Source organism: Ptiloglossa arizonensis, chromosome 2, assembly GCF_051014685.1.
Source record: "Ptiloglossa arizonensis isolate GNS036 chromosome 2, iyPtiAriz1_principal, whole genome shotgun sequence".
NCBI lineage: Eukaryota > Metazoa > Arthropoda > Insecta > Hymenoptera > Colletidae > Ptiloglossa > Ptiloglossa arizonensis.
Window position 1 is genome coordinate 25,996,102 of NC_135049.1, and position 23,843 is coordinate 26,019,944.

At 46.2% G+C, this 23,843-nt stretch overlaps 2 protein-coding genes across 4 annotated transcripts in view; one reads left to right on the top strand and one right to left on the bottom strand.

Moving 5' to 3' along the window:
* The first annotated feature begins 560 nt into the window (after window positions 1-560).
* Window positions 561-8,310, top strand: Mccc2 (methylcrotonyl-CoA carboxylase subunit 2). 2 transcript variants are annotated; one of them, XM_076327757.1, is made up of 9 exons: window positions 561-835; window positions 4,174-4,427; window positions 4,500-4,771; window positions 5,363-5,510; window positions 6,093-6,508; window positions 6,584-6,718; window positions 7,116-7,252; window positions 7,859-7,944; window positions 8,011-8,310. In XM_076327757.1, the coding sequence occupies exons 1-9, from the start codon at window positions 725-727 to the stop codon at window positions 8,126-8,128; spliced, it is 1,677 nt and encodes a 558-aa protein (XP_076183872.1). In that variant the 5' UTR covers window positions 561-724; the 3' UTR covers window positions 8,129-8,310. The 2 variants fall into 2 exon arrangements, with proteins under 2 accessions (XP_076183872.1, XP_076183873.1); XM_076327758.1 differs by having other exon boundaries at window positions 721-835; window positions 4,044-4,427.
* Window positions 8,311-8,407: 97 nt separating this feature from the next.
* The window catches only part of Qsm (Zona pelucida superfamily protein qsm), a 41,342-nt gene continuing 25,906 nt past the window's right edge, over window positions 8,408-23,843 (bottom strand). The window contains exons 1-8 of one of the 2 annotated variants that reach the window (XM_076327760.1): window positions 22,912-23,041; window positions 15,495-15,596; window positions 15,241-15,350; window positions 14,683-14,858; window positions 10,658-10,888; window positions 10,150-10,297; window positions 9,388-9,532; window positions 8,408-9,325 (exon numbers count right to left, since the gene is read on the bottom strand). In XM_076327760.1, the coding sequence (XP_076183875.1) occupies window positions 9,081-9,325; window positions 9,388-9,532; window positions 10,150-10,297; window positions 10,658-10,888; window positions 14,683-14,858; window positions 15,241-15,350; window positions 15,495-15,564 (1,125 nt within the window). In that variant the 5' untranslated portion in view covers window positions 15,565-15,596; window positions 22,912-23,041 and the 3' untranslated portion in view covers window positions 8,408-9,080. Of the gene's footprint in view, window positions 9,326-9,387; window positions 9,533-10,149; window positions 10,298-10,657; window positions 10,889-14,682; window positions 14,859-15,240; window positions 15,351-15,494; window positions 15,597-22,911; window positions 23,042-23,843 lie in introns of those variants that run through there. The other variant, XM_076327759.1, reaches the window with a different exon arrangement.

Here is a 23,843-nt window from a genome sequence, read left to right on the forward strand (position 1 = left end):
AAATTTCACTTTGACAACTTTTACCAATCATTCAAGAACACTTCGTTCCATAACGATAATCTCTCAAGCACATAACCTCTTGTGTTTCAAGGTATAAGATATAGGAGTATCTACTATACTGTGCTACCTGTCTGTGTAGGCCGAACATGCTAAAAAATAGTAAATTATGAATGATATGATCATTTAATATTATAACTGCGTGACAATTAAATACAAGTTTCATAATCTTTGAGTAAAGTCTACTCAAGGTTGCCAACTGTACTAATCATGTAGAACTACGTAAAAATCTATCAAATCTAACCTTAATTTATTTTTTACCAATATTACAACTTTATATCTTATATAAGTTAATAAACGATGAAAGATATATTTTTGTTTCTCACTAAAGGGCAGTAGAAATTTACTTATTGTAGTATATGTATATTAGAATTTTAACATTTTAAACGAATAATTTTAATTTACATAACATAAACGTCAAAACTTTACCTCACTTTCATATTTTTCCTCAATAAATGCTGCCTCTATCTCAACTATAAATTACTGGAATTATAAGTTAAACCGGAATTACGGTTATGTAAATGCTACTATAAGTGCGATTGGTTCTTTGAAACAAGAGAATTGCGCTGTTTTCACCGTAGTATATAGTGCACGAATTGTTGAAAGTATAATACGTGTAAGATTGCATGTGTTCGAAAAAGTTGAATCAAACAGCAACCAGTATATAATGTTGAGGAAGTTTAACTTATTAACCAGACACTGGCGCTTCCTTACGAGGACGTTCCATGATGAAGCGATTATTGGCAGCGCGCAAGACGTGAATTCGCCAGTTTATCAGGTTAGAAAGATGATACATATGCTTCATATTAATAAAAAATCAAGACTGAATTTACTTCCTTCAAAATGAAGTAAGCAATTTCTAATATTACGTATGTAACTGGTTTTATTACCCATTGATCGCAATAAAGTTATTTATTTCTGTGGGGCAAAATATGATGGCACGAGTTATATATGACGATACACAAATATATAAACATGTTCTAAAATGGTGTTTACTTATATTAATTGCGAATATTAAATTCTTTAGAAGTCCATGGACAAATCTTTTGATCAATTGTCTTAGTTACGATCGATAACATCAACTATTTAAATATTATGAATATTTATGCCATGTAACATTTTCTTGGAGATTCTCGATGCTAAGTAGGAATTGCAACATCGGTTGATAAGAAGTCAAAGGTCATAATATTATCAAGAAAACTGAGCTACCTTACAAAGTACCAACTTTAATGCAATAGGAACCAAAAAATTTGGTACTTATTTGTCGTTAATAAAAATTGATGAATTTTAAATTTAGAATCGCACAAAAGCAAAGTAGGTAACGAAAGAAACATATTCGAATTACTCGCAATGAATTTATTCATTTTTACGGGTTAAAAAATTTTTCAATATCGTAATATAACATTCTAAATTCGCAGTCAATTAGTTAGGTACTATCCGCCAGGAAGAATTATTGTTCGTTGCGGGTTGCGAACTTAATTATTTAACACATCGGATAAGCAGAATACTGTAAAATAGAACATTTTTGTAATGGCTATGAAGGTTTGAATATATTAATGAAACGAAGGAATGCGATTGTACCTCCAATGTATTCATGTACTTCAATAAATTCATTTCAAGTAACACCAGAGGTTTTCTTTTTTTCCTTCGTGTGATTTCATTTCTTTAACCCAATCCTATTACATTGCTAAACCTTCCCGGAATTTCTTGGAAATGACGTTATTTCCACGAAATCCCAGAAATTCTGAGAAATGACGTCATTTCAAAGAAACTCCGCGGATTGAAGCTTGGCGGGAATTTCAAATCAATTTCGGAACTTTTGTTAAATTTTTCAGCGATTTTGAAACTTTGGTATCGGGAGAACATGATACTGGAGGAGGTATTCCTTTGTTCGGGGATTGTTGCTTGAATGATTCGTAGCAATACAGGAAAGGGAAAGGAAAGTTGTAATGAAAAAATACGATATATTCTGAATGTATTTGGTTTATTTAATCATATATACTTATGCGTCACAAAAATTTGTCCACGTTACAATATATCATTTATTCTTGTATAAAAACTCACTAGTGTAAGCACACAACTGATTAGCTTGGCATTATTTGCGATGGCCAATTCTTCCAAGTAGAAAGTTTCTGACATATTCTTTCGCGTCAGAAAACATGGAAAGTAACGATACTTTATTCGATAGATTAATTTTACATTTGTTTAATTCTTATAATGTAAACGATAAAAGCTATTTTAAATTCGCAGCCAATTAGCTCGATGTTACTCATGACGAAGAATTATTGTTCGTCGCGAGTAATACCGATTACCAGGTCTCACCACGTGGAGGTTGCCGCGAGCGGAGACCCGGAGGGAGATAGATGGAATCGATGTTCCATCGATCTCCCTCGATACGCGATACAAACGAAGTTACCAAACCAAGGAAATGAAAGGAATCGAAGTTCCTTCGACCTCCTGGTTCAGTTCTGCCGAGCAATTACGTTATGGAAAAATGAGGCAAAATTGGGAAAGACGCGACGCGAACCGTGTAGTTGGTCCTACTAGCTCGATCCCGTTTCCCCTCAGTAGGTCCGATTCGAGAGAAAACAAGCGACGCCATCCACTCCACCAGGGGAATGCCCCGTTTCTCTCAACTCCGTGTCGGCACACGCAGACCGTGGACCCGACTGTTGAAGCTTTACGAAGAGAGGGTCTTGTTCCGGAGGGTTCCGCAGGGACCGGGAAAAATGCCTGCTCCTGCGTTCGCAACATGCCCTCTCTGGAAGCGGACGCACCGGAAGAGACGGCGATAGACCGTTCGGGCCAGCTACACGGCCGGTCACTTGCTTATGCAACGAGCAGAGCTGGCCGGACTGTGAGACGAGGATGCGAGCAAAAATAAGCTAAAGATTGGACAATTGCTCGGCAGATCACAGATGTTTGTACACGGTGGCCTTAAAACAAACTTACTCTAAGCTTAACTAAAGATCCCACGGCGGTAACCATGAGAAAGTCCTCTTGTGCCTACCTAAGAGAAACCTAAAGTCAAGGCGTGATAGAAAATGGAAATGAAATTGGTTAGTGATTAAATACGGTCGTACAGTAAGAAAGAAAATAAATGAAGCAATGACGGAAAAAGAAATATGAATTCCATCTATCTCCCTCCGGGTCTCCGCTCGCAGCAACCTCCACGTGGTGAGACCTGGTAATCGGTATTACTCGCGACGAACAATAATTCTTCGTCATGAGTAACATCGAGCTAATTGGCTGCGAATTTAAATTATTATATCACGATATTGAAAAAATTTGTAACGTTTAAGAATGTGTAAAACTTATATGAAATAAATTCACTGCGAATAACTATACATATAGGCACTTTCGTAAACTTTAGCGTTAATTTATAACTATTTATGACCAAAAGGAATTAAACAATTTTATATCACGATATTGGAGAAACTCTCTTCAATTTTTGAAGATTAATTACCACTTTCGAACGTTTTTATTTTTTATGTTACGTCTCATTTTTCGAAAAGCTTAGGTCTTTACAAAAATTCATATTTTTCGAAAACTGTGTGTAATACAATAATCTGGTTCCCGAATTCGTTTTTTGAGAGTTTGGTTCTACAAGGATCATTCACTGGTTATCGAATGGCAAAAATTATAGCGAACAATGTTACAAATTAGAGCGTGTAATAGAATGCGATCGAATTCACTTGCAAAGTATACGTTTGATATATAATTTTGTACCTGCTTCTAGAAGTTCACATCTCACGGCTGTCGAGGTTGTATACATTTAGGTTAGAAGGGTTGCGAATAAAAAGTAACACATTCTTATTTAATATTTAATTTCGGAATTAAGAAAATTCTTGACAATATTCTTTCGTTTGTAAGAGAGAAATAGTATATTTGGACCATCTACCAATGCGTGTGTCTATATTTTCAACTGGTTCCTATATTTTTAATCGTGCGATTACAATTCGGCATGAAGTGCATCGTTGTTGCAGTTATAAGTGAACTCCACGAGAAAGAATGATTCGACGTCTTTTAAACGCTCGTAGCACCGAGAAGATTAAACGTCGTATATTTTTTAACCAACTGATCGACGAGTTCGAAGTAAAAGGAAGTTCTTTCCAGGAGAATTATTTGCAAATGGAGTCCCTGGTGCGTAAATTAAAGAAGACCGTTGAAAAAATCGTAGAAGGTGGCGAGGAGTCAGCGAGGGAAAGGCACATGAAAAAAGGCAAACTTTTAGCGCGAGAACGTATTAACGTTCTCATCGATCCAACGTCCCCGTTTCTTGAATTTTCACAACTTGCTGGTCACGAGCTGTACGGTAACGAGAATGTGCCAGCTGGTGGTATTATCACTGGCATAGGTAGAGTGGAAGGGTAAATATCGTCGATTCGATGCATCTACGTAGAAAAAGGAAGTCCTTCGTTGAAATGTAATTATTTCGTTAGGGTCGAGTGCGTAATTGCTGCGAACGACGCAACAGTCAAGGGTGGCACTTATTATCCCATCACGGTGAAGAAGCATTTAAGGGCTCAAGAAATCGCGGAGGAGAATCACTTACCGTGCATATACTTAGTGGACAGCGGTGGCGCGAATCTGCCCAGGCAAGCCGACGTGTTTGCCGATAAATGGCATTTTGGAAGAGCCTTTTACAACCAGGCAAATATGAGCGCAAAGGGAATTGCACAAATCGCGGTAATCATGGGGAGTTGTACCGCAGGTCTGGCTACTATTCATTTACTCCGCTTAATGATTTTAATCGCCACGACAATAGATCGTGGCACGCGAAAAGTTTTCCAAATCTTTCAAAACTTTGCATCGTTCGTCGGACGAATTTCTATGCTATTTTTGAACTTACACTCTCTCAAGGATCTATCGATATTGTTGGTCGTGTTTAATAAAAATCGGAAGCTTTAAAGGGCGAAGAAGCGTTCGAATTTCATTGTTTAACCGATTCGGGCAGCATTTGTTCCGCATTCGACGAGCTGAATAATTCTTTTGCGATACTGTGGCGGTGAAATAGAACGTTTTCGTTACTCGTGTTTGGGCACAAGTGAAATTGACAATTTGGAAAATGTTATCGCTGTGCACGCGACAAGAACGATATTCGTAAACCGACGAGGAAAAGAATTGCAATTTTAATGTACGTCCGTTCCGGTGAATCTTAAAAATCTTTTCAATTGTTTCGTTACCGATGATCAGAACTGGTGCGCGCGAACTTCGTTCACGTATCGTGCGTATCGGTGTATAAAGTTTCAAGAAATTATCGTCTAGCACGATGCTTTACCTTGTCCTCGATCAATGTGTACAGGGGGTGCGTATGTACCAGCGATGGCCGACGAGAATATCATTGTTGGCAAACAAGCTACCATCTTTCTGGCTGGACCACCCTTGGTGAAGTCTTCCACCGGTGAAGACATAACTGCGGAGGAGTTGGGCGGCGCATCGCTTCATTGCCGGTAATTAACGCGTATGATAAGAGGTTACACGTGTACCTGAATACTTGGAAACCCATCGAAGTATTACTTTCGTCGAGTCGTCTATTTTCACTAAAGAATCTAAACTTTTGCGATTGTAGCAATTGACCGCATCGTTGTACATACATAGAAGATTCGTTCCTACCAAGAAAACACGTCGGAGGGCAATACCTGTATATCCTCGACATGTAAACAATTTTAGGACGATATTCTATTTGGATATTCTTCGATACGCGTACTTTCGAACGAAAGCAAATTGGATCGATAAAAGTTAACAGTTTCCAAAGAAGAAGATTCTACACTCGATTCGTTTCTTTAACTGTTCAAGCATGTGCAACCTCTTAAGTCAACGCGTAAGTAGACCGAAACCAACGGGTCGTGAGTTCTGAACCGTTAAATTATCCAGGTAGTTTAATACATTAGATACACACCTGGCCTGTCTGTACTCCAATGACGGTCAATACAAGTTCAAACTCACGGTCTAACTGCTTCTGTCACAGGAATTCCATACGTTTCTTTTTCTTTACACGTGAAATCAAGTACACGTAACCATTTGACTTTCAGAATATCAGGAGTCACAGATCACTACGCCATGGACGACTATCACGCTCTCCACCTGACCCGTCAAATTGTCAGGGACTTGAATAGGCAGAGGCAGATGGACGTGAAGGTTGAGAAGCAGGTGGAAGTGCCTGTCCACGCGGTCGATGAAATTTATGGTATCGTTGGAACCAACTTGAAACGACCTTACGATGTCAGGGAAGTGATCGCCAGGATCGTGGATGGTTCCAAGTTTCACGAGTTCAAGGCGCAATACGGTGAAACGTTGGTCACGGGATTCGCGAGGATCTACGGCTACCCTGTGGGTATAATCGCCAACAATGGCGTAATCTTCTCGGAGAGCGCGTTAAAGGGCGCTCATTTTGTGCAACTTTGCGCTCAGAGGAAGATACCTCTGCTCTTCTTACAGAACATTACAGGCATGTACCTCTCGTACGTTTCTTTGCAATTTCAGTCTCGCGTTACCATGTGCAAATAATATCCTCGTTGTGCAGGGTTTATGGTGGGCAAGGACGCCGAGGCAGGCGGCATTGCCAAGAATGGAGCGAAACTTGTAACCGCTGTATCTTGCGCCAAAGTGCCCAAGATTACGGTGATAATTGGGGGCTCGTACGGAGCAGGGAATTACGGTATCGTATCAACGTTTTAATTAACACGTTCACCGCACCCCGAATCACGCATGTATCCTGACCTGTATACGTACGCAGCCGTGGTAGGTGGAAGACTGGAGCGATATCATCTACAATAACTCGAGAGTCTAAAATAATTTAACACGTTTACTATCTCCGTAAGCAGAAATGGGCACATCGTTCACACGTAGGAAGCTTTAGCCTCTCAGGTCCTGTGTAACTACTCTACACAATTTTGCAATTAATCGGATCAATTAAAAGTGGTTAGCGATCAATGATTGTGTCGTCTGTTGTGCCTGACGAAGGTTTTCTTAAAAAGGCACGGTTTATACCCGAAAACCTTTGGCAGTGTCAGTTTTGTCGAAATCAATGTACATCTTGATGAATTTTAACGCAGGTATGTGCGGCCGATCTTATTCCCCAAGATTCCTCTACTTCTGGCCGAATGCCAGGATATCTGTGATGGGAGGTGAGCAGGCTAGTGGGGTGTTGGCTCAAATCGCGAAGGATCAGTATCTGCGAAATGGGAAGCAGGTAGTGTTAAGAATTGGAACGATTAGCCGATTAAGGAGAATGCGATACCATAAGTAAAAGAAACCAGGTGTAGTAACCGTGTAAAGGAAAAGAAAAAACAAGTTCGATCAACGGAATGCAAAGTCTTGTCATCTAGTTTGCCATCCAAGACCGTACCGACTATACGGTAGTTAAAATTTGTCTTCGTTCTGGCAAAATGAAGCTAGTGCCTCGAAACAAATACTTTCTTTATAAAAACGGTCGAGTATCGAATTTTATTACAAATGAGACAATTCGAATGTCTTCTACACTTTGCACTTGATTTCGCTCAAAACGTACTCTCGCGGATCGTATTACCCTTTAGTCGTAGGCTTAACGAAAAACGATTAAACTACCTAACCTAGTCGTATTGATCGTTTTGGTCAAACTGATTTTTCAAACTTCCACTTGTACCAGTATTGCGATTCGTTTCGTTTGCATCGATGGTCATCATCGATTATAGAGTCCAGAAATTTATCCAAGGTTTCTCCACTTGGTTCTCGTCATTCGCGTAGAACTCGCTGCGTTTTAGATCTAAATGCCTCATGTATCTATGACTTAACAATGTTCTTCCGATGATTTCAACAGTGGACCAAAGAAAACGAGGAAAGAATCAAGAAGCCGATCTTGACTCAGTTCGAAGAGGAGAGTCATCCGTTCTACTCCAGCGCCAGGTAAGTTTTAATCTCGTTGCGGGAAACCGATTTGGGGACATTGTTCATGCAGTTTGATTATTTCAGGCTCTGGGACGATGGTGTGATCGATCCGGTTGACACCAGACTGGTGCTCGGTCTGAGTTTATCGGCTGCGCTCAACGCGCCTATTCCGGAATCGAAATTCGGAATTTTCCGTATGTAAATGAAGCGGCTCGGGCTAAATCGATGACCTGCAAATATGAATGTACAACCGAACTGTAACGTGATCGTTACTCTACATCCGATATTACTTTAAATCAAAGATATATATATAGATATATTTTTATACGGAATCATCATGTATACATGAGTGTTAAACATTCCAATATATATATGTATTTTTTATGTTTCTGCGCGCGTATTCGTTCACGCCGTCTCCCTTCTCCTCTCCGACGGACAGGGATGAGCTTCTTCGCGGAGGCGAGAAATAACGGGCCACGAGTCTACGCGTATCGTCGCGTTTCTTCTCGCTTTATTAATAGCTATTTTACACTTGCGGGTCGTTCTGTTATAATTACGTCGAGATAATAGCAGCAATTAATTACCCTCGTGGTCGTCTATGTTTGCTTAAGTCGTACCGCGATGTTACAGTTCGTCGCGCGACTAGGTCTTCGGCATTCTCCGCTCGCAAAGGCCAATTTTCATCCGGCCGGTCTAGCGATTGTATTATCAAGCGATTGTTCGCGACAATTAAGAACGCGTAAAGAGAGATAGAGAGAGATAGAGAGAGAAAGAAAGGAAGGAAGAACGCGCGAGAAGATAGATCGAAAATTCGGCGGTCGCAGAGCGGAGAAATTTCTTGAGCACGGTTCCATTTATGTCAGCCCAGAATCAAAGCTTCGCAATTGTTCACCCTATAATAACCTGTGTGTTTTCCGAAGTGGGTCGACTTCCATTTCGATTCGATATCACACGAAGTGGTTGCGTGTCGACGGACGCGATCAAAAGTCACCGTTTCTCCCTACGTGTAAAGGAAAAAGAATTATACTAACGTCCGGCGGGAGATACGGCCCGTTCTTTTCAACGGTACACCCGAATCCCGTCGGCTCTCAAGCTGTTTTCTATTTACAATCGTCGATCCGTTCGTCGGCTTTCGAATTCTCCCCTCCCGGATCCTACAAGAGCTTGCAGAGACAGAGGAGGACGAGGACGATGGCGTAGGGCATCGTTCTACACGAGGAGCCGTTCATCTCCGTTTCCGTGACCTTGTACTTGAACTGTTCGTTGACTTCTTGCGCGATGAAAGCTCTCTCTTCCGTCCTGATCGTCGTCGGAGCTGTCTGCTCTCTCACCTCTTCCGCGATCACCGCCCTAGCTTTCGTCCTGTTCTTACCCTTTCTGATGTACAGTTCCGAGAGAGCTGCGAGAAACCTTCGGTTAAACGGTGCCGAAACTGGAACGATCGATCGCAACGAATTTTACCTTTGTCGACCACCGCGTCCTCCTCGAAATCGACCTTGATGAACGTCGACATGGTCACCTCGAAGATCTTGTTCTTGTCGGTGCTCGAGACTTCTATGGCTCTCCTCTTTCTACCGAAACCTACTTGACCGTTGCTGCATTCGATCTGAAAAATAGTTAATTAGCGAACCTCGACCGGGAAGAGTGCGATTTCGATCGGTGCTGTCCAACTCGAGCCACCTCTGTCCACGTTACCATAGTAACGCGAGATTAACTCGCTTCGTCGAGAATCGAATTAGCCTCGATGTAGATTACGCGTTCTCGTGTTTATAGCTCGACACTGTTCACGAACACCATCTCGATCTAGCGGTGGACAACGACCTGGGATCGCGTATCCAGTGTCGGATGACGCTATTTGTAAAACTACGTAGACGACTAACCTATTATCGCCTTCTTCGTAAAAGATCCGAGTAACGAGACGAAAAATTTCAGGGTTCGGGGTAAGTGGAATTCGAACAGTCTTGACTAACTTTTTCTCGTTCGTAGGCCACGCGAAAGCTGACCGAAACATCGACGCGACTTGAAATTCCTTCCAGCGTCGATCTTTTTTTCAGCAGCGATACGAGTACCGTGAGAAACCTTACGTAGCACTTATCTCAGAACCTCTACGATTAACGACTTCTCTGGTAGAAAAAAATCCAGAGAGGAGGCTCCCGTGGACAGCGCTGATTTAAACGAAGCTCGGACACTTTGCTTGCACGTGACGCGCAAGAATCGACGTACCCCTTGGCACTTGTCCAAGCAGACGTTCACTGTGCCGCGAAACTGAACGTATGTGCTTTCCGGAAACTTGAACGCCCGGAATTTCGCCGTCAGGAAGTCACCGTCCACGGTGTTGAAGTTCTCGAACAGGTACGGGTCCACGGAACACCTGAAAGCGAACAGATTGTGTAGAATTCCCGCGCAACGACTGCGGCTAATTGGAAACCTTATTCCTTTGGTTACTGTGGAGGAACTGTGGAGTTTGCACGGACTTTGAATCGACACTGCGAACGGTTGCGGTTGCGTTTATCCGTCCAGGTGTTATTTAATGAAAAATCGATCTATCGTTTTTAAAGAAGAAACATCTACTCGATAAATTGTACTCTTCAATTTCGTATATTTATCAGCCGCGGATCAACGTACTTATCAAAGTTCGAACAGGACGAACGGATAGAGACATCTTTTGGAAAGAGGAGTGTAAATTTCTCGAGATCGAAAAGGTGTCTCGATCGATGTACTCTTAAATTACCCGTTAATGATGATCGTTTCCTCCTGCGATTTAGTGTCGGTGACCAACATGTAGCTGACCAATAGCCCATAAACCGGCGCCGAGTGATTGTCCAAGAAGATTTCCATCTGCAGAGGTGTGCCCGGACTGACGTTCAGCTCACCGGTGACCAGTGTGCCACCTTGCCGTACACCGACCCCTAGAATCGGTACCGGCGCCGACTCGGAGATCTCGCCCCTGATCTCGACCATGCTGACGCGTGAAACAAACGATGCATTTATTAAAATTTCGTTCTCGCGGTGAAGGTTGTTCGTACGCGCGAAACGGAACTCGATTTATCGCCCGAACGGGAAACGCCCTTCGGTGCGTAAAATCGAGCGCAAGAGTAAATAATAGACGAAACGACACGCAATGTTTTCCAAGCGATAATAGTACGAGATCCCGTTGTACGCAATCATGGGATTGGTGCAAGAAATCCAGAACGAAAGGAAATCGTCCGAAGAAATTTCCTTCGAATCTTTTCAATCGCGTTACAATGATTTCTGTTCCAAGGAGATTAGCATTATAACGTTGCGCTGCATCTGGCGAACGGAACGATGCGTACGAATGCAATTTCCGGGCAAAAACCACCGAACGAACGGCATCTCGCGACATCCAGTGACAAGATCGCGATGATCTACATGTTTCGGTGGACAGTTACGGGAGAATCGAGCGCGACCTGGGCTACTTTCGAGAGTCGTCCTCGTCGTCCTCGTCGTCCTCGTCGTTGTCGTCGTCGAGTCTCTGTCCGTCACCTGAATCATGGGCTCTGCTTTTGCAGAATCATCCGTAGTTTCCGCGGAACCGGGCGTCCCGTAGATTGAACGGTGCGGGCTATAAACGGTACTGAAGTCACGGAACGATGACGAAGGGGAAAAATAAAAGGCAATGAAGTTTCCCGTTTGGCCTGCAGCGAGTCAAAGTGCGAGCAGTTCCAGGAAACGGTGGTTCGGGGGACGGAAACTATGAAAATTCAAGGAGAGACAATGGTACGGGTATAAACGTCCACCGTCGATATGGTTTCTTTTTTTTTGTCCGTGTACAGTGTTGTTTTTGCTTCTAAATTTGAATCTTTTTACTGCAATTGGACTTTGTGCAATTTAGAACGAAAGCGACTGAGAAGCAATTATAGATGAATTTTGCGACATACCCAGAATGAGAAATTGTAATACGGTGCAAAGTAATAATGTTGCATTTTTAAAGCGTTCCGGATATCCCGTGCTCGCTCTCGACAATAATCGAACGCGCGTATGAATTTTGCGAATTATATCCGTAACAACATCTTGATTATTTGAAAGCTTTCGCAATAACGTATACGAACATTCGATCACACTTTCCTTTGCATCCGTAAATACCGATCGATCGAGAAAGTTATATCCACGTAGCATCACGACCAGAAAGTACAAGAAAAGAGAGTAGAAACTTCAAAGTAATGGTAAAACGTTGCCGATAAACGAATCGAGCGCACTTTTAATCCCATTCCCGACCGAACTTTGAACGATCGATAGTTTCGAAGTGTCCGTAACAATTCGACGATCGTTTCGGCGCAAACCGAAATAAACTTAGAAACAGCTCGCAACGCGAATGATACGTATTTGTAACGCGAACGGTCGCGCATCTAGGATCCGAGTCTGTACAACAATAAGAATAATCGTCTCTGTCGGCTCGAGGGACGCGCGTAGCCGTCGCCGTCGCCGTCGCCGTCGCCATCGAGTGGCATCCGAAGTATTCCCGAGCCGATCGATCGTTCCTCAATGTAGTCGAGCGATGCGGGCGGCGATCCCTAATCGCGATGAACGCATCCGATCGGCTAGGCATGCAATTCCATCGGCTTCGTGGAAGCAGAAACAGTTATCAAGATCGAGAAAGAATTTTCAGCGTGGTGCGTGGCTCGCGACCCCGCGGTATCGGCCGCGCGCGATAATTCAACAATAAAGGCTTGTTACGGCTTCCTGGTCGAGAGGCGACATCGGGGATCCGTGGAATCCGCTGGATAGCCGTCGCGAGCTACGATCGATTAGTGCCAATAAATTAGCTTAGCCGCAAAACAGGAACGGGAGAAAAATCGCGCCGCGAGTTTCTGCCCGAGTCCCGGGTGTATACCGCGAAGAATGTCGCCTCGGCGAGAAGTGAGTTTCGTCGACGGGAAACAGGAAGAGAGGCCCCCGCCTGACAGCCGTCCTCCGCTCCCTGGCAAGCTAAAATTGCATTACGGCTTTTCTACCACCTGTCCGCGAACGCTCGGCAAGCAAACACGCGGCGTAAATCACAATTTGGCAAGCGATCGCTGGGAAACTCGAATACCCGTGGACCGTCCACCATGAATTTACCGACTTTCGCGATGCATCTACGAATGGTAGAAACAACTGGAATTATGACGGAGAAACGAGACGCTGGACGAGGACAAGGAAAAGCTTACGAGACCGTTGACCACGCGAGAATTATAGTATTTATGCGTTGCGCGCGTTTACTTTTGAGTGGCATACTATATGTACCCGACTTGATCCGGGTTTAGTCGACACCTTAGGGGTCTTTTGTCCTCTTCGGTGGAAGTTTGAAAATTTACTTCCGACGTTTCTCTGGAAGAGAACCTTTTTATGGTTCTTTTTATTTGCGATAGAATTATGAAAGAAGGTTCGAAGATGTTTTTGTCAAGGTTGCGCGTTTGGGGGGTCCTATCGACGTTCGATTAATTTCGAATCCCCTCGAATCGGCACGCGAAGTGTCGTTGATGTTCAGAAAGTTCTCGAACTTTTCCTCACGGGGTGATTAACGTTCGTCGGACGATAAGTCACCTGTCGTAGACGAGGAAAAAGAATCACCTCGGATTGCGCCTTGTCCAGCCGAAGCTTTTTACCGCGGGTACGCGGGGAACACGATTGACTCGCGAAGTGAGTTTTATCGAGCGCGTGGAAAAAGGAAGGGAGGTTCTGTGACGCGACGCGTTCAAGGCTAAAATTACATTTCAGGTTTTCCAGCACCTGCGTGCTACGGTCTCGATGAATAAATGGATCGTGGAACCGCGAGTCGGCTGGACGACCACGACCACCGAAACGATCAACGTCTCCATTGTCTACGGTTCCGATCTTGTCGCGACGTCGACCATTTTCTAGCCGCGATCCTCGCTTAATTACGGAATGGGTCTAGAAACTGGGCAAACGACGCGGAACGACGAGAATCGATATACCGTCTCTTAAAAAAAAACAAAAAAAAATAGACGCGCTCGTCTAAAATAAAATCTGGTCGTGCAAAGTGAAGCTTGTTGAACGCTTCGATATTGCCCTGTTCTAGAAACCTTTCCACGTAGCCGTACCTGAATTTTTCGGACCACGAAACAACGAAAATCGACCTGTCTCTCAACATCGAGATACGCGACGATTAAAAAGAAATCCGTTTCTAAAAAAACGAAATGCATTGAACGGTGCAATATTTTTCTCTGAATTTTCTCGAGATCGAAGAGAAGCTATCGTACAAGCCGTTCGGTTTCTAGAATCTACCGTACTCCGAAGAACAAACGACCATTCTAAAACAAATACGTCTCGCCTTATCCGTCCGAAGAGGTTAACGAACGCGTAGGCCTCTGAAAATATTTGACAAAGGCCCGGTCGACTCGACGTCTCTTGGGTCTCGTGGTCCGTCTCCTTACCAGAATTTGCATCTTTTCGTAAAAATGAAAACGGTGTCTCTGATCTTTGTCCGATCAGGGACGGTTCGTTTCACCGGGAGCAATCGCGCAAACTTTCGAAACGCTTCGTGCGTTCCTGAACCGCTCGCGAACCAAGGGAAAGCTTCGCGGCAGCTATCCCAACTATTACTTTTCGATGCTACTTACTGGCTACTAGCGTCTATTAAGAAGAGGCCGTACTCGACGCAACTGTTGCGCGTGCAGAATCGGTCGGCCGCGTTCAACAGCTGTTCGGTTCGGTCTTTGTTGGCGCGCTCGCGAACGGCGCTGTGCAGCGAGTTAAACGACTTTTGAAACAAGTATTAAACGCAGAAGCACTCACTCGGGTTCCTGAAAGCCTGCTGGAAATACGCTGCGCCGAACCGTGGTGTGATTGGACGCGATCGAGATACCGGGCTTCACCAGGACCTCGGTGATAACGCACTTCACCGTGAACGTGTGCTTGCTGGAATCCGCGGGCTCCTCCACTATTATCCGATGGAAGTACACCTTCTGACCCTGTGACAACGAGAATCGCGGCGCGTTCACGGTTACGTTCTCCTCACTCGCGAATCGTGGCCTCACGATCGTCCGAAAGTTCGTCGCGAGGATTCGCTCTCGTTTCGCGATAATCGAGATTTCTTTCGCGCGTACAGGCGATAAACTCCGTGTGGATCGATCGCGCCTCGATTCCAGGTGCCGAGAGACGCGACGAGAACGGAAAATTCATCGCGAAAGTCGTGTTAACGGCGCGTTATCGGCGCGACGAACTCGGTTCGAGCGACATAAATCACCGGCGCATCGACATCGGTTAAATTACACGCTCGATCATTTTAATTATTCGGAAGTCGTAGCCGTCCCGCCGCGTTATCGGCGATCAGACCTCGTAATTATGTCCTACCGTGACTTTGTTAACGACTTTCGTGATACCGCATCGTAATATGTCCTCCTCCAGGAGCGATAATCGGAACGTGGCGACGCCGTTGCTCAGCCGAGCTTTGCAAGCCTCGTCTGCAAAAGAAGATACGTTTCAGCGTGTAAAATACGCTCGCGCGAGAGCGAGCGCGAGCGCGCGTCCCTGCTTCCCGTTTATATTTCACGGCCACGCCGGTAATGCCGGGCCTCGCGGAGACAGAAACACGGATCGATCTTTACCTGGAAAGTCCTTCAGCTGCTGGAGATATATACTCGCCCGCGGACTGCTCCTCACGATGTCGACCTCCATCCACTGCTCGGAGCATCTCACTTTGCTCTGAACTGAAACGAACAAGCGAGAAGAAATTTTAGAATATTTCGTTCGCGTAATTACGATCCACCGCTTGGAAAGAATCGCGACGAATTGAACTTTTCCGCTCGCGGTACGGTCTTTCCTTCGATGGACGAAAATAAAAAATTCGAAGTCCGCAAACTCTTCTCTACCATTACGAGTAACCGTAATCTTTAATACGGAATTTGTATTATACGCTTGTACAGCAGATACAAAGCGAATATTAAAATCATTGCATTTGTTGCGTTGCAACTGTTCCCACAGTTTCTACTCGCATCGGTTGCATTTTTCTTTTTTTTTTACGCCAAAACGGTACATTCGCTTTCTAATATCTATTTTCAAATATCGAGTACGAACAAACGCGCAATGTCTATGCGTTCTTACGCAAAAACCAAGCGCGAATTTAACTTTGAAATCATTCCGATTCCGTTCGCGATTCATTGTACGTTATTAAACGAAGTATATTGAATGGCAGTTACCGGGGCATTGACAGCTATCGGTACATCGAGCCTGTACAAATTAATATCGGAGGGAAAAGGATTCCGCGAAAAATGCTCCGTCGTTGGGAACGATTTCGCGTTGTCGGTCCGAGGGATATTAACAATCCTTGATATCCCGGGAGTGGATTTTACTCGTTCGCGGCGCTTAAAAATATCGAACAGTATGTTAAACCCGTGGAATATATACGCGTTTACGTCGAGCGATACGCTAATATTATTATACCAGTTTACAAAACGCGTACAGTTTGCGTACGTTCGTTCTCGCATTAATCGGCAGACGCTGTAAGTGTATAAAATCTCCGGGCTGCCAATAATGCATGACCAGTTCGATGTCCGAATGGAATGTAGTCGCGTTGATTAACAGATAAGTATAGCCGAACAACTTTAATAAGAGCCCTCGGGAGCTGCTCGAGCACAGTGGGGACGATACTTTGCTACCTTGCTTCGATCCTCCTGCGGTCCCATTGGGCTCTCTCGCGGCCAAGGGCAAACGCCCCTGCCCTTGGGCAGAGCCCGAGGCACGCGCTGCGAGTGGATCACGATCCTCGCACACGCGCGCCTTGGAATTCATCGAGCATCCTATCGCGATATTATTCGTCTTCGAGGAGTACCTCGACGAGGTATTTTGGGAACGACGCAGATACGGTCTCGGAACGCTGACCGAGATATCGTCTCGCAGACGCCCAACCGACGCATCCTTCACCATCTCGATAACCGTGTCTGTGGATAGAAGAACGACTACGATCGTTCTCCGCGATCCAGAGATTTACATCGAATCATCTTTCGTCGATTTTACACAGCTCTGCAAACTTTGCACGAATTTGAATGAGAATCTTAGGCAAGAGACAGGTGAACAATCGTGAGTTTACGAGCTTTTAAGTAAAATTGGGAAACTGAGGAAAGAAATTCCAAAGAATGGTTCGGAGTGGAGGAAAGAAGAAATCTTCGGATCGAATTCGGAGAATGGAATGCAAATCTATAGAGTTTCTCGTTTAGAAATGATTTACGAGCTTCGCGTAAATCGATACGGTATTAAATTTCGAAATTTCGTAGAAATTTGTGGCAGTGGCGCATCTCGCGCGGTCGATACGTTTCTCTACTGGTTTCTTCCTTGATAAATCTCTCGACTTTCGTTTTCCTGCAGTTGCTCGCGCTTTTACAATTTCCTGTTTCTCGAGGACTCGCGCGAGTCTCGAACGTTGTTCCCTCCTGTGTTTTTCTCGGTTTTCCATGAATTTTCCTAGCTCGCTTTCTCCGTTAACTGGCTTTCTCTATTTCCACTCTTGTCCTTCTTTTATTTATCCCTGTCTGTGCGTCGGCGGCTCGACGACTCGGCCAGTTCTTGCTCGAACCTCCGCTGGACGCGTTGCCTTATTACGCGCGCGATTATCGGCCGTTTGTTTCGTTGCACCGTTATCGTTATCTCCGTCGTTGTCCGCGGTAAATGAAATCGTGCGACTTGTCCACTTCGCGCGATCCTGAACTCGTGCATTTTTTTTCTCACCGTTCCGCAAAGAAACTACCTTTGCGAATAATATCGAGCAAGCGGACAGGGTATCGTCGAACGCCGCGAACGCGATACACGATGGTAATTAAAACAATAACGCGTCTTGCGGAGATAACATCGATACGTCGAAAATGCAGGTTCGGAGTAAATATACGAACGATCGTGGGGAGCGACCATAGTCGTCCGTCATGCGTAAGTAGCGTCTCGGGGAGAGCGACCATGGTCGCTCGTCGTATAGGAACGTCTTCTCGAGAACGACTATAATCACCGGTCGTAGCAAAACGATGAAAAACGGTTACGTGCCCCCCTCGAACGTAAATTCTCGTACGTTCAAGGTCGTTGGAAGGTCTCGTCGAACCTCGTCGATTTCGTCGCGACGTCCGTTGGGAAACGAAGGAAAAATTGTTAGAACAATACCCGAGAACAGGTCCGTGGTTGGGGAAAATGCGGTCTTCGATCGTGGCTCGGAGCGCCAATGAAAATCACGAGTTTATCGTTAATTTTGTCAGCGGTGGGGCCCCGGTGGGACCCCGGTGGGGAGGGCCGGTTAATTGGGGCCAACAACCGTGCGCGTAAAAGTCGCGCGGTGACTTCCTCGATGCGGTTGCAAAATTCACGCACCGAGCTCGCCGAGTTGTACGGAAATTGTAATTCAAGTAGCCGAAAGAATATCGAACCAGTTTGGCGGCGGACGGTGTAAAATAACCGTGCGCGATGTCGTCCACGTTGGAAGGAACGTTTTGGAAAAAGTGGGAGAAGAGTCGGTGCCGGTGGATTCGAAACGCGCAGCACGAGATATATCCCGGCGCGTAGACCGAGGAAAAGAAGACGAAGAAGAAGGGGAGTCTGGCCGTAGCCGCAAACTAACTTGCAGTATACCACGGTAATTGCCCCATAAAGTCGTAAACGTCCCGACCTTGAAAAGCGAGCACCTCGACACCGAGTGCTCCGGAGAGACCCCGCGCTGATGTATATCCCACTGGGTTGGTCCCTGTTTATTCGCGGTACTCGATGATAGATACTTTCACCGTTCGCGAGTAATGTCCGCGCGATACACCGAAACCACTGGTTTACATTATCGCGATGCGAAAGAACCCTGTATACCGGCCGCGAGGTACGGAGAAGAGCTAAGAAGAAATCGCCGCGTATCCCGCGTGATCGTTTCCTCTACGGATAATTGAATTTCCAGCCGTAAATCTCGATCCAGAAATAAACGCTGGACGAAGACGCCGGTGCGACGGACGCCGATCGACGACTAATTCGATCGCGGCCGTGTACACGGTGGTTCCCTTCGCGACCGCGCCATCCTATAATGGCCATCGACCGGACGGATTAGAAAATTAAACGACCGATAATTGGGACCGGGGCAGGATCGACGAACGGGAAACGATTTCGTCCGACAATCGTACTACGAGTCTTACGACGCGCATCGAGGATAGCGTACGGATATCCAATTCGAGCGAATCGTGTTCGACGATCCCGGGGGGAACGGCGATGTTTCAGCGCGAGGGACGCCGCGCGCGCACGCATCTACGCGGACCGAGCTATAACTCACGGTGAAGTATCATCGTCGCGTGCGCAACAGGGTGTCGAAGAATGCGGTGAACCTTCTCTGGGACAAGGGAACCGACTCGAAGAAATTTCACGCGAGCGACCCGTTCCCTCGCGAATGGTAAACACCACCGATCTTCCGTGCTCGCCTCTCTTCGAGGTTCGCGCTCGTTTCGAGGTAGCTGCGGTCGCGTCGAACGAGACTACCACGCCGATCGAAACCCTGGAATTCGCGACGAACACGGTCCGCCGTAACGACGGATTCGATCGATCGAATTCGATCAACGATCTACTCCCCGAAACCGATTAATTTAACATAGAAGTACGTTCATCGTTCGAGTTCGGATCGAGCGAATAAAGTTTACCTTTTTTTATCGTCCTCGAACGAAACGATAACTCGACCGTCGACCGACATCGAAGCCCTTACAAAGGGCGAGCAATAACAGTGGACCGTGATTCTAGTTTCTCGTGTGCATCGGTTCGCGAAAAATATAGATCCTAGGTGCGCGCTTACAATCTCTCGTTAACCCCGGGGCGTTCCTCGAGTGTACTTCGACCCATCGCATCCTCGTAACGTATCGTTTCTCTACGGTTGAAACAATCGCGATAGATTCCACCGGACGTATTACAATGTTACTCGTCTGGTCGCGTCGCAGAGTCGGAAACTCGAGTTCCACGCATTGGCGACACCTTTGACGCAACTGACGGGTACGGGTAACGCGTCGCGAACGTCAGCTGCAAAGCCAAACAAACGGTTTCGTCGACCGGAGGATAAAATCGAGAGTCACGGATCGATTCAAAGTGGGAGGAACATCCTCCGCGACGTAACCACTTCCGTTCGCGACCTCGCCGATTCGTTAACGAGTACCGTCGCGTCGCGAGGTCTCCTCGATGATGATTCCCGTCGTTTCCCCTCCCATTTGTCATCCGTGAGCCGGCGCGATCGATATCGGTGGGCCCCGTGTAACGTCACCCGCGCCGCTCGTGTCTCAGCGCGGATCCACGGGTTCCGCGTGTCCATCAGCGCGCGGTAAACGCGTAAATTACGTGACCGCGCGGCGTGTCGCTTTCAAATAGCCCCGGGGACCGGCGGTCTTTTCCATTAGCAAGTTTAAACGCTCTTCTAGGTAGCACCACCACCACCACCACCACCATCACCACCTGTGCGATCCTACGACGATCTCCCCGCGAAGGTCCGTGACCTTAAACATCTCTCCCTCCTCTTTCGTTCGTTCCTCTCCTTTCGTCCTTCTCTTTTTTCCATTTTCGACATCCGCTAGGTTTTTGCCCCGGTTCGTTTATTTGCACCGGGTACCAGGTTCAAAGATTCCCGGCCCGACCGCCATGTCGAGAATCGTCCGCGTTCGCTTCGTTTTCTTCCTCTGGCTCGCGCTGATTCTCGTTCCTTCGTCTGTTACCGTTCGCCTCTTTGTGTTTTGATCCGCGGCGTCGCGTCGCTCCGAAGTCGCCGGTCGCCGCGAGAGATCCTGCACCTCCCATTCTCTAACTCTCTCTCTCTCTCTCTCTTCGTCCCTTTCCCTTTCCCTTTCCCTTTCCCCCACCTCTCGGGGCCCGTGTGTCCCTTCGCGGTGTCATTTATTTACCCCGCTGTCAGCCGCGTCGGACGACTTCCTGTTTCGGTTCTTCAACGTCGCGTCCACGGGGCCCCAAAGGCGAACCAGCGACCGGTGGCTTTTTCTACCGAACGTCGGACACTCTCGTCCCATTGTCCTCGTAATTTATGCCGCCGATAGGGATCCGTTTTCATCGCTCGGGTATAGCCGCGTCTCCCTCCGCTTCGAACCGAACCGCGGGACGAGCTTAATCTTCGTTTCGGAGGACGTACAATTTGCGACTTATTTTAAAACGTTGCCAAGGATACGAGAATACAAGTTTCGAACGGTGGAAATTATCCGATTTTGAATTATCGATAGCACGATGCAGCTGTATCTCGATCGTAGATACGTAGGTACGCGGTCAGCGCGCGGTCGTCTTTTCTTGCGTCTACGCGGTGTCGAACTACTCAACCAACTTTAATCCAATTCGGGAAAATATTTAAGAGAACATTAAATTCGTACAAAGTTTTATTTTTATAAAAACAACGAATCCAACGACCACGGTCCAAGTCCGACACGACGAACGAACAGAAATATATAATTCCACTATTGGTAACTAAAGGTTGGTAATGATTCGCGTCAATTGAAATTCGTACTTTCGAGTATTGTAAGAATACCGCGGATCGACGCGAAAGAAAATCGAAAATTTTCTGTCCGCCAAACGACCGTCTAAAGTCGCGTCCCCGCGAGCGGAAGCCGCTACGTCGAACCTTTCGCTACTGGCAAGAATCGATGCTTTTCGAAAACCACCGCTTCGTTCGGGAGACAACGTCGTAAATAATAGTTGCGCGTAAACCGCGTAGATGGTTCGCGGACCGTACGGTTGGGTTTATAGTAGCGAAAGGCTTAAGTAAGGAGAGAGAGAGAGAGAGAGAGAGGGACGCGATGCGCTTCCGCTGCACGCCCGTAACTTACCAGCGACTTTTATTCTCGACGAGGACGCAGTTCGCTACGACCAGGTGTCATCGAAACGACGCACCGTGCGCGTCGTTTGTTCGTGCTTGGCGGTAAACGACGTTCTCGCTCGTCGAATCGTGCCTCCCGAGGCATATGGCTCGGTTCGTGTCGCGCGGTGCGCTTTCAGTTGTCGCGAGCTCGAAACGCTAGATGGCGTTGCAGCGGAGACGAACCGAGCGACTGTAAACGGGGTACGTACCTCCGCCATCGGTGAAACAACCATGCGAGAAAATACGATTATTCCGCGAACGAATTTCATTCTCGCGCGAAAGATTTTGCGTACTACGAACCGAACCAGCTTTCAATTCTGTGGACGAATCGGAGTCGATGAGAACAAAATTTAAGAGTTAGAAGACGTTTGGAGAAATGCGGAGTCTCGAAAGGAGCGAAAGCAACGCGTCGAGAAAGGTTACGGTAGGGGAAACGTGAATGAGAAGACCGAGAAAGAGGATACAAAATTATTGAATGGGAAACGTACGAGATTTGAAAGTGGTCGAACGGTGTCTTCCAATTTACGATCACCGACCGATATAAAAAGTATCGAATACGCAGTGTCTCCAGACGCGGAACTGATTTTACGACAGTCGAAGCAGTTCCAAGTGTGTTTGGGCATCGAAAGTTGGCGACGCAATTAACTTCGGAACGTTTAAAGCACACGATCGGTCGCCCGGATGACACCTAGCTGATAAATGCTGGCTCGATTCTCGGATCGATAACCCAGTGCGATCGCGACATGTTTATACACGAGTCTTTCACAAATATTTTTTTAGTCGCAAACATTTCTGTACGCGGAATCACTGCCTCGCAAACGCTACGTCATCCGTATTCGAAAATACTGCGTCATCCTAGGGATCGTGTTCTCCGTAAACCTTACTGTGTCCCCTCGCCCCCTCTTCCGCTTCCAACGCCTTGAAAAACCCAATGCACTTTTCTCCGCGAAACGATCGATGTACGTGTCTTCGAGTAAACCAGTATTTTAGGTTCAAGAGTACACGGGATGTCTCGGGATTTAACGATCGACCGATACCGGTATGTTCTACGACTAGAAATTAGAAAAAAAATGTCTACACGGTCGAATTAAGGTTTTGTTAAAAAGTTAACGACGCGAATACGAAATCGCTCGAAACTTGTTCTCAGCGTATTATAAAATACGAAGAAGTCGATAACTGTTTACCTCGTGTACGGTCGTTGTGTTTACCATCCGAAATCGTCGAAAGTAATCCGTGTCGCTTCTATTAGCATCGATAACTATCGTTAGTTGCGCAACTTAGCTCCGCTCAATGATGTCAGTCTTGCACCGACGAGCATGGTCAGCGTTTTGAAATGGAGTAGTAACAGTAAGAGTCTAATGGGAGCTATATTTATCACCTTCGGCGATGTCAAATGGTAAACACGACGCACGTAGACACGTTACATAAATATCATCGACTTATTCTCACACCGTAACGTACTACCAGCAACTTTATCATAATTTCGTATTTTTCGTTCATCGCTCAACCATCGAACAAATATTCCGAACAAAGCGGTCGCGTAGCCAACGACGAATCGCACGTACGAAAATCGTGGAAAAGCAATTCTTTCTTCGATGCGAATCGAAGATTGCCTCGAGTTCTTCGAACTTAAAAATTTTTTATAAAAAGTATCGGGATATTTAAATTGAAAATCGATCGATCGTGATCAATTCACCGTCTCGTTCCCCCGAATACGATATCCCGCGCACTCTCCTCGCTGATCGGACTCCGCGTTTCGCAGTTAAGCGCGTAGTTACCCGCTCGGAGTATACAGGCGCGCGCGTAACGATCGTTCGGTCCGAAACTCGGCTCGTTCCCGCGCAAGTTCGACGCCGGTAGACGCCAACGGCGTCCGTGACCCCCTCGCGTCTTCCCCCTCTTTGTTATTCCCGGTTTCTTGCTGGTATCCGCGGTCCATTGGGTCGTTGAATCCGAGAAACACGCACCACCCAGCACCGAGAGCCGAGAAGCGTTTCGTTTCGTTTCCTCCTCGTCCTCCTCGGGTCTGTATCCGAGATTAAGATCTCGAGCTTGGGAAGAGGTCGGGGCCGAGCTCTCTGGCCTCGCGCGTGTCCCCGCGACCTTCTTCGTTGCA